Source organism: Plodia interpunctella, chromosome 17, assembly GCF_027563975.2.
Source record: "Plodia interpunctella isolate USDA-ARS_2022_Savannah chromosome 17, ilPloInte3.2, whole genome shotgun sequence".
Lineage (NCBI taxonomy): Eukaryota > Metazoa > Arthropoda > Insecta > Lepidoptera > Pyralidae > Plodia > Plodia interpunctella.
Genome location: NC_071310.1, coordinates 314,063 through 323,698, shown reverse-complemented (window position 1 = coordinate 323,698; position 9,636 = coordinate 314,063). Strand labels below are relative to the sequence as shown.

General features: G+C 38.3%; 2 protein-coding genes across 3 annotated transcripts; one reads left to right on the top strand and one right to left on the bottom strand.

Moving 5' to 3' along the window:
* Positions 1-377: 377 nt before the first annotated feature.
* On the bottom strand, positions 378-4,756 carry LOC128677360 (uncharacterized). 2 transcript variants are annotated; one of them, XM_053758133.1, is made up of 6 exons: positions 4,691-4,756; positions 3,848-3,890; positions 3,521-3,536; positions 2,671-2,928; positions 2,018-2,217; positions 378-1,385 (listed from the first exon to the last, which is right to left on the bottom strand). In XM_053758133.1, exons 2-6 carry the CDS (start codon positions 3,888-3,890, stop codon positions 1,201-1,203), a joined length of 702 nt encoding a protein of 233 aa, XP_053614108.1. In that variant the 5' UTR covers positions 4,691-4,756; the 3' UTR covers positions 378-1,200. The 2 variants fall into 2 exon arrangements, with proteins under 2 accessions (XP_053614108.1, XP_053614107.1); XM_053758132.1 differs by having other exon boundaries at positions 4,557-4,735.
* A 76-nt stretch (positions 4,757-4,832) lies between these two features.
* Positions 4,833-9,593, top strand: LOC128677361 (uncharacterized). Its single transcript, XM_053758134.2, has 5 exons — positions 4,833-4,998; positions 5,714-5,822; positions 7,374-7,556; positions 7,991-8,109; positions 8,574-9,593. The coding sequence occupies exons 1-5, from the start codon at positions 4,962-4,964 to the stop codon at positions 8,831-8,833; spliced, it is 708 nt and encodes a 235-aa protein (XP_053614109.1). The 5' UTR covers positions 4,833-4,961; the 3' UTR covers positions 8,834-9,593.
* The last annotated feature ends 43 nt before the right edge of the window (positions 9,594-9,636 follow it).

Below are 9,636 nucleotides of genomic sequence, written 5' to 3'. Positions count from 1 at the left end.
AAAATATAATTAGGTCACTCAATGGCTCCGCTGTCAGTCATCTGTCAGAAAGGTCCATTAGAAACAAATTTTCTCTCCATTATAAACAAATGCTCCATTAGAAACAACAACTACCCGCGCCCGCTTTTACGATAACGTCGTTTCACACAGCACTGTGTTATAAATATCTAATAAATAGTAAAAAGTGTCATAATTTAATAGTATTATATATCAATCGTTAAGTGAAGACTTGAACTACAAAAATGTTCTAGCAGTTCTTGCATAGATATCGTACTGTTAGTGTTATTCTTTAATTAAAATCAAATCTGATTGTAGGGAATCAAGTGAGTCATTATGATACGAAGAAACAAGTTTCTAACTGCCTGTTAAACACTTACAATATTTTTTATGAGGATACTGCACTGCACCGTGCTTGGGCTTTATCTGGGGGCACGGGAGTGCCCCCGCCAAGACGTAATATGCCTTCCACAAAGTACTTCTCATACCGGGTGACTTTTTGATCATTTTTGGCTTTTGGTCTACATATTCAGTCCATGATACTGAACAACTTCTAGTATGAGAGTAACCCCGAAATACCGAAAAAATCGGTTCATCCATACATTTGAGGTATTTAATTTAGTTTAGAACAGCTGTTTTTTCTCGATTTCTGGGTCACTCCCACAAAAAAAGTTGTCCAGTCAAACATATTTTAAAAAACTACTAATGATAGGTAACACATGTTACGTATAGATGTACCTGCCGTTAGATTATTACACAATGACACAACACTAATTTAAACAATAAAACAATTATTACAACGCTAGATTTAAATAAAGTCATTCATGACAAGAATGTTATGTTATTCTATTCTGGATATCTTTACCAATAAATCAGTTGCATGATCCTTACAGTCACGCGCTCGGCTTTATAATTATGGTCAAAGGAAATGTTCCGTGTCCGTAGCCGAATGACAAAAACGAGACCGTTAGGCTACGGCCCCATTGCTCTGTCGTCCTCCGTTGTTTTGACGTCCGTCGACAAACAACGCAGAATTGCACGGAGTTTCGACCTTTTGACGAACGTCAATGCCAAAACCTATGGAAAACAACGAAACGGCAACGCGCTACGTCGACGCAATGTAGCAATGGTGCCGAGCCCTTATAGTTTCGTCATGTCTGTCGGTCTGTCCGTATGTCACAGCCACTTTTATTTTGTGTCGAATTAACCATTGACTCTGGATACTGTCGTGGGGAAAGTCTGATGCGTGGAGTACCGAAGCGGCGCCGTTTGGCCCAGATGCTGCAGGTAGTGATCCAACCGACTTTGGACTAACGTGAAGTGAGCCATAGGTTTAAATATCTTCGTAAAGTCCTTTTCACACTTGCCGATGTACATCAAACTATATTCTGGAAATAAGAATAAGAACATTATTGATTAAACATTTGACGGACTCTGTAGCTTAATGGTCATCAGCAGCGTGTTACAGTTAGTTTTCAGATTGAGCAGTGTCTTGAATGTTTAAAAACATAAATGTATACATGTTACATCCAACGTGTGACCAAAAAGTAATATCTCTGCCGGTAAACCTTGTTATGGATTCCCCTCATCGAGAAAAAATCCTGGGTAGGTACATCATCAGAGGTCATGCATAAGATAATAATAGCCACATCGTCATGCTGTACGACAAGCGAAAATTTGCAAAATTTTAATTTCACCTAAATTAAAACGGCAAGATTTGATTACAGACAGAACGACAGACAGACAGGACGGGTGAAACTAAAAGCTTGTAAAAATATGCTACGCGAAGGAAAAAACATAGAATAGTCAATGAAGAGAAAGGGCTATAAACTGGAGATTCTTCTCATTGGCTACCGAAGTACTGACCTATCACTATTGAATCTCAATTTCTTCACCAACAAGCCAATCGTACTCTTACAGCTAAATGTGTGGAGTTGTATAACTCTCAGCTCTGTCCACCCCGTAAGGGATAAAAGCGTACTGTTGTATGTAAATATTGGACATAGATGTAAGCACTCACGAGACGTCGCGTCCTCTCTACACTGGAAGTCCAGGAACTTGCAATAAGTTTCAAAAGTTCTATATTTCTTCATATTCGGTATCAGCATATTCTCTTTTGACCCGCAGTAACTGGAGTAACATTTATGGAACTCGTCGTTATCATTCCCAGTATAATCTATTACGTATTCATCCTGCTTCTTAGCACAGACATGCATTATTCTGGAATATTTTCATGTTAATTTTATATACAATAAATATGCATAATATCCCTAATTATTGGATTTGATCTTGCTTGCAATGCAATTATGGGCTCGTCTGACACACAATTCCGTGAATGGGCTAATGTATAGTAAACGGTTCTATGCGAGAAACTATGTCACCTGCCTGACCAATGTCATATATAAACACAAGTAAAATAAGAAGACGGTAACTCACCAGCTTAGATAATGGACCACCTCCCAAAAGACCCCCCCAAAAAAATAGAACGATGCAAAAAGGGTGTCGATTCGGGTTTCACCATCACGAGGCTTGGCTCGAGACCTGTTTCCCCGTTATTATGCCATTACGTGCAATTCCATCTGAAATAAGAAGGGTGTCTTCTGCTCTTGCTACTCGTCTCTGACCGGACGGCGATTATTATAACGCTCCATTTTTTAGGCAGTCGGAAAATACCTGGTAAATAAGTAGGGGCACTCGTCGCCGCAGACCAAGGGTGGCTTCGTGGTGGTGACCGGGGATAGGCCTGTCGTGGCCCAATCCTGCGGGTCCCGAATGTGCCACTCGCCGTCCGCCCAGTACGGCTCATACCCCTGGTTGGGATCGTAGCTGATCGTATGCTTCAGAGGGTCTCTTGTTGTCGTTGTTGTCGTTATTTTCGGTGTTTTCGGTGCTTTCGATGTTTTTGGTGCTTTTGATGCTTTTGTTGTTTGTCTGTGAAATCATTATAAAGTCAAATTCTTTATTCCTGATTCGCCTCTGCCATGGGACTACTATGACCGTATTAGTCAACACCTAACCAAAGTAAACACCTTTGACTCGCTACACTAAAAAACTGAATAATTTAATCTTTGTAAAATAATGACAACGAGTAAATTTTGAGTTCATTTGGCCATGAAAAGGTTGGCTATGTGACGATGTCATGAAGCTCGAATGTAGCACGACCTAGCTCTATGTTATTCACATAAAGAGAGACAGGAGGAGATAATATGAACTGCTATTGCATATACCCGAGATGCACCGTCCCCATTTACGCCGAAAGATGTTACAGCACCCATGTCCTGACTGAGCTTATTCAAGAAATATCAACATTTCCGAGGGACTTAAGCAGTGACAAATTCCTGGCCAAGGGCCAGTTTGTATGTTCAAGCTGATATTCAACCGACGTTAGTGAAATATTGCAAGAAATGTATATGTATATATAAGTAGTACCTTTCATCTCTGAAAAAATACTGTTCCCATGGGAAAATGACGCGGGCGAAACCGCGTGTAAAAGCTAATCTAACAATAAAATAAATTAACTCACCCGCACATCTCCACCACTGCAAAATGTAAGACCAACGTGAGACATTTTGAAATTCACAACAACAAAGGACGGTGCAGACCCAATGCGTAACCCGTAGCCTTGCGCCTCTTATTGTATGGAATTGTGTCTGTTGGAATTGTGGCGCATGCGTGCACGCATGCACGTTTGCGCCACAGTTCCAACAGACACAATTCTACACGATAAACCCTCATTACGCATTTGATCTATATACTTCTATACTTATGTCATAATTCCGAAAGTCGTCGTCGTACCTCTATGCCGAACATTCTAAATATCTACTTCAAGTACCTAGCTAGATGTACTCACCTTGCAACAGGAGTATGTACAAGTATCGCTTTGTGTACCGCATCTGAAATATCCGATAGCTGAGCTGCATATTTTTTTTATTATTATTTTTTATTTATTTAGGACAAAAAACAATTGTACAGGAGATTAACTTAAATAAATATGTGAATACTTGTACAACCAGCAACATTAACCTCAAATTGCATAAATGTATTACAGATTAATTATAACTCACAAAACAAAGCCAACACACATTTTACGTATAATACCTATATAAAGTCTATAAGTACAACATAACATAACAAATCTACACATAGACTAACGTGAATTAAACAACAAAAAAAAAGAAAAAACGGAGTTAGATTTCAAAATTACTGACTCATGATAAGTACCTTTTTAAATAAAGACAGTGATGACGTAAACATATCTACACCCGTGAAATGGTCATCGTACGACCGACCCGTGATGTGGTCATTCATTGCAATAAATACACCTTTCATAACATGTACGCCATTCGCGTAGACACCTGAGTTCGCCGGGAGTATTTAGACGGCATAACATCACATTAATATCGGAGAATATTGTGAATGGAGAGGAGTATTCTTCCTCATGTATTTTTCAGGGTTCTTAAATTATTAGAACAAATGTGTGAACTGATAATGGAAATGATAATAAATATTTGTGAAAGATAGTTACCTACCTACCTACCGATAAATTAAAAACAACTTACAATATAAAAACAACTGTAAATGGTGCCTGAAAGAGTTGATCTTTTTATCTTCATATAAAAATTATATGAAAATATAATATGTTTTTAAATCAAAAAGCAAAATGGATCTCGTGGAATGAAATGTCTGTACGCACATGTGAATTCCAAATTCAATTATATATTTCAACGAACCGGCTTGTTTGATTTATTGATAAAGAAATGTCCACTTAATGAACACATGGAATACATGTGACTTTAATCTTTTTTTATTATTATTAATATACATTGTTATATAATTACATTGAGTATACGTTTCAATCACAAAAACTGTAAACACGTTAAAGTAATTTAAGTAACTATATGTTCTTTTTGTAAACAAATAAGTAGATATAAAAATATGATCTTCTTTAATAAAATAATTAAATAATGTGTACGGTGTCCGTCTTTTTTCTAATTTTATCATGTGAGTACTGTGTATGTACATAGTGAGTAGTGAAAAATAGCATTATAAATATTTTTACTTACTACCTGGATGTACCTAGAAGTAAAAACATCTTAAGTTTTGTTTTATATAATTGTTATTATCCTTACATACCTTTGGCGTCCGCGGAAGATCAGTGTCGTGGTTCACGCCATGACATTATGCTGAGCGGAGACCATTTTGGTACAATCATTTAGCGATGTAGTAGGTAACTAAAATTACTTGATGAAAGTACTTGCGATCCATGTAAAATGATTATGTCAATAAACATTTATCCTTTCGTTATTTCTCTCTAGTGCTTTAGCCATTATTATTGAAAACTAGGTTGACGTTTTTGTATACCAGACCGACGGCGTTCCATACGCTACGCTTATCATCAGGTAGACCAAAAAGTAGTGTACCAAAAAGTACCAAAAAGTGGTAGTAGTACCAAAAAGGCCTACCTGATGATAAGCGTAGCGTATGGAACTCTGGAACGCTGTCGGTCTGCGGTCTTTGGAACCAAGGGGCTCACGGTACCCTGTAGTTACACCTTTCAAACCGGAACACAAAAATGCAATCTTTGCATGTAAAACTTGAGTGTGTAACTACCAAGATCTACCTACCTCTAGTATTGTGAACCACTATTACAAATCGAATGTAAAAACTGTTAATTAGATGAAAGAAATTGTTTACTCAACAGAAATTATGTTCTTAGGTCAAGTATTCGGAGTACGACGACAATTGAATCCTTTTGACCACTACAAAGAGTTCTTGGCAAAGCAAGAAGAAGAGAAAGCTGCTTTAAGACAGTCCGGATACAATAAGTAACTAATGACATATTATTCAACATTAGAGGCATAGGTGCATGATGGATAAAAAAGGTTAACTCGCCTGGTGCAGTATCCTTACCTCTCTCTCTTCATAGGTAGTCGTATTCCTCATCGCTGAGGGTCGTGGTAATTACGTGGATTAAAAAAACACAGAAAATAACTTTCTTGGCACTATTAATGGAGTGGTTTGCTATTGCCTTCTCCATTTCACACAATATTTTATTGATTTGGTTTCCTCACAATGTTTTCCTTCAACGGAAGCAAATGGTGGTCGATGAAAACTACTATACATGACTCAGATTGGTATACGATCTCATGTGGTATCAGTAGATTCGAAACTGAGACCATTCGATACATCACAACCTCTTCACCGCAGCACAGATTATACACTTCCAGTAACCGCAGTATCCCTATAAAGTAAGTAAAACTAATAGAACTAGAGCCAGCTACAAATACTTCTAAAACTAATTCCAATCAGGTGGGCCGTATGCTTGTTTGCTTCTTAGTAGTATGAAAAGACTTTCATGTGAAATGGTCTCCTCATTTGACAAATTCTACGAAATCTCTAACTTCAATTTCAATCACCTCACGAGGCTTTCAGATTTACCCTGAATACGCCAGGCGCTGATTTTGAAAGTCTGCAATGCCGGCTCCACACTATCGTCGCACAGTGCCAAACTTTGGCGGATTCGGTATACATTGCTAGTTTTTCATTGGGGTAAATAAAAGCATTCATGATAACTACGCAAAGTACACGCATTGGCGTCGGCATGTGTTCAAGTTCGGCGACTTTGTGGAGCTGGCATAATAATAATTATTCTCATAATATCAATTATATTCAATTTAGGTAAATGAGAAGAGATAGTCTTTATTAGCCTCAATCATATCATACATTACACCATAATACACAACAGAACGCGGATAGTCCAACCTCCAGCCGGAAATAACTGCAATTAAGAGCCATGCTGCATTGCTCCGTTGCGCTGTCATGTCTGTCAACGGATTAACGCAGAACAATGTAGAAATTGTATGGAGTTTCGACGTATGTCAACGCACGTCACTGGCAAAATGTATAGAAAACAACGAAGCCACAAGGTTATGTGTCGTCACAACGGAGCAAGACTGAGAAATGAGGCATGACTCTTAGGTTTTATGCTGGCTTTACACTATCGGCGAACTAAGACCGACGCCGACGCAAATGAACGTACATTGCTTAGTTTGTACGTGAACTTTTTTTAACGCAAGGAGAAACCATCAAATTCGTCATAACCTCCACATTTGGCGAACTGTTCGCCGATAGTATGGAGCCGGCATTATACCATAATGTGGGTGTGTGCTCGAAACATTCGACGCTTATAGAACGGTAGTTGGTGTAGGCGATGTTGGCTTAATTAATTTTATAAGGTACCTATCTATACAATTGATCCTGCTTCATTGACATTTGTTTGTAATAGGTTAATATATTTTATTGCAATTCTTATTATCATCTGATTTCACTATATTCTGTGTTTTGTGAATAAATAATTACATTTTCATTGTTACCAGATCTCAGTTGAAGACTTATTTTTCGAAAGCTGGAAAACGGATAGGGCCGAAAAGGACTCTCGAGTACAATCCCCGATGGGGCTACGAGCCTTACTGGAAAGGGGGTGACTGGGTGTTCAACAGGTCCAGCATTAGTTTGGCCAATGGCACCTGCGGCCACAAGTGTTCCGACATATATAAACAGTAAGGCTGATCTTAATCAAATGTTTTCATATTTATCCCTACTTACAAAGTTCATGTAATTGTCATATCTATTTACATATTTATGTAAGAATGTGAGTTCCAGTGATATGTAAATTACGATGTATTATTTAACATGTACTGTACATCAATGACAAAAATATGTAACCCGCCTCCTAAATAATTATGTAACGTGTTCAGGTGTTCCCGTTTGTCTACCAACGTAACAAAACAAATTACACTTTCAGAGGGGTTTGTGCGGGTTAGCATTTCACTTCTGACCATCGAATCGACTCGAAGTGAGACGCAGCGAACCAATGACATTGCAGTGTGGTTGCCGTTGCGTCACAATGGCACAATGTGACTGGTTCACAGTGTCTCATTTCGGATCGATTCGATGGTGAGAAGTGAAATGATAACCCGCACTTCGCCCACAGATACGGCACGGTCTGCGCAGTGACGAACCGGATAGACTACAGCAAATGGACTTCCCATTACTACAAGACCTTTGAAAACATCTGCGCCGTGCGGAGCTATGATTGTTACGACCGCGGATGTAAGGCTCAGAGCGTTGTATACCTACTTATCGCCATCAAATTACCCACTTCTACTCATCAGTCTTCCCATCGAGTGGGTTACTACTAACACATGTTTGTAGCAAACTTTTTAAAATCTTGATAATTAAATAATGGAATTCATTTTCATTCTTTATAATCAAGTTTTTCATCAGAACATAGAGGTAAAGTAAAACTAATTCACAGGGGATATACAGGACGAAAAGGATTTCCGATCGGTGGGAAAAAGTCGGACCACGTGGTCGGAGCGGACTTTTCAACTGTCCACAGTTGAAAAGTCCAACCGTCGATATATAAAAATATTTCGTCTTTAGCAAGGCCGTCGAAAGATACTATGTCTGAATATCTACCTGGACAAACTATATGCCTGAACCTGTGGTCTGAACGAATCTCGTCAACTGTGATATTAGTCGAATAATACAAATATGCACATGTTATTTTGCAGTGTGGAGAGTCATCTACCGCGGGAAATGCCGGGAGGGATTTACAACATATCCTTACCCCACTCCTTCCGTGGGCAACACTGCACCAAAGAGAACAGCTCTACTTCATATCGACGTATACACCAGAGTCGCACTGAACGCGTATGGGCTGACGAATGGAGGCTTTGTAGCGAGACGAGTGCGCGGGGCCCGCGCGCCGCCGCTCTCCGGCGGACGCGTCACCAAACCCGACATCACTCATCTCCATAAAATATTTCATTAATTTACATGTAAATTATTGAAATATTTTCTTCGTTATAACCTACGATTATGAGCTTAGAAACGTTATTTAAATGGTGATAAAAACTAATTTAAAATTTTCACGTTTCATCAGTAATTGCTTAAAACACGCGCGCGTACATTTTAATACTGTAGACTCAGAATTCCATCGAAAACATCCGATCAATTTTTGATCACGATGACTGACTTAAATTATAACCATCCATCCATCAAAAACTGCTTTACTCGGTAATAGCATAGTATGTATGGCACCGAAAATTTACAACAAAATTCCAAATCAATATAAAAGCTTAAATTTAAATCTATTTAAAAAGCACCTCAAGTCTTTATTAACTGATAAATGTTATTATACTTTAAATGATTTCTTTAATGATAGACTCGGATAGAATTTAGGGCTAGTATAAGTACATTATAATTCTTTTTTTGTTTTGGATTTGTAGTGGATAGCATGCTCCTCTTTATTTATTTATATTTGCATACCTATATTCGGTAAAACGTGTAGGTCTAATTCATTTTGACTATTTGTACTCATGTTTTTGGCAAATAAATGTTTTCTTTCTTTCTTTCTAACCAGCGTGGAATCCAGTGGTGACAAAAAATCTCATTTTGTTGAGTCAATATCCACCAGAATACGCCCTCCACCCCACTCGTATCTTCCCTGACACAGTCCTTCTCTTTGTAACACCATCCTCTCCCACACATTCACCTTCATAAACTAAGCTATTTACAGTAATTACCTACTTTTCTTTTTTTATTATTGTAAAACTGCTATTACTAACGCTCCCG

Excerpts from the sequence above, each read along its gene's own strand:
- LOC128677361 (XM_053758134.2), top strand. The coding sequence starts at position 4,962 with ATGTGTACGGTGTCCGTCTTTTTTCTAATTTTATCAT. Across the intron at positions 5,823-7,373 it reads AGACAGTCCGGATACAATAA|ATCTCAGTTGAAGACTTATT; the intron begins GTAACTAATGAC and ends CATTGTTACCAG. Across the intron at positions 8,110-8,573 it reads TGATTGTTACGACCGCGGAT|TGTGGAGAGTCATCTACCGC; the intron begins GTAAGGCTCAGA and ends GTTATTTTGCAG.
- LOC128677360 (XM_053758132.1), bottom strand. The coding sequence starts at position 4,610 with ATGAAGATAAAAAGATCAACTCTTTCAGGCACCATTTACAGTTGTTTT. Across the intron at positions 2,218-2,670 it reads TGCCCCTACTTATTTACCAG|AATAATGCATGTCTGTGCTA; the intron begins GTATTTTCCGAC and ends AAAATATTCCAG. Across the intron at positions 1,386-2,017 it reads TAGAGAGGACGCGACGTCTC|AATATAGTTTGATGTACATC; the intron begins GTGAGTGCTTAC and ends TCTTATTTCCAG.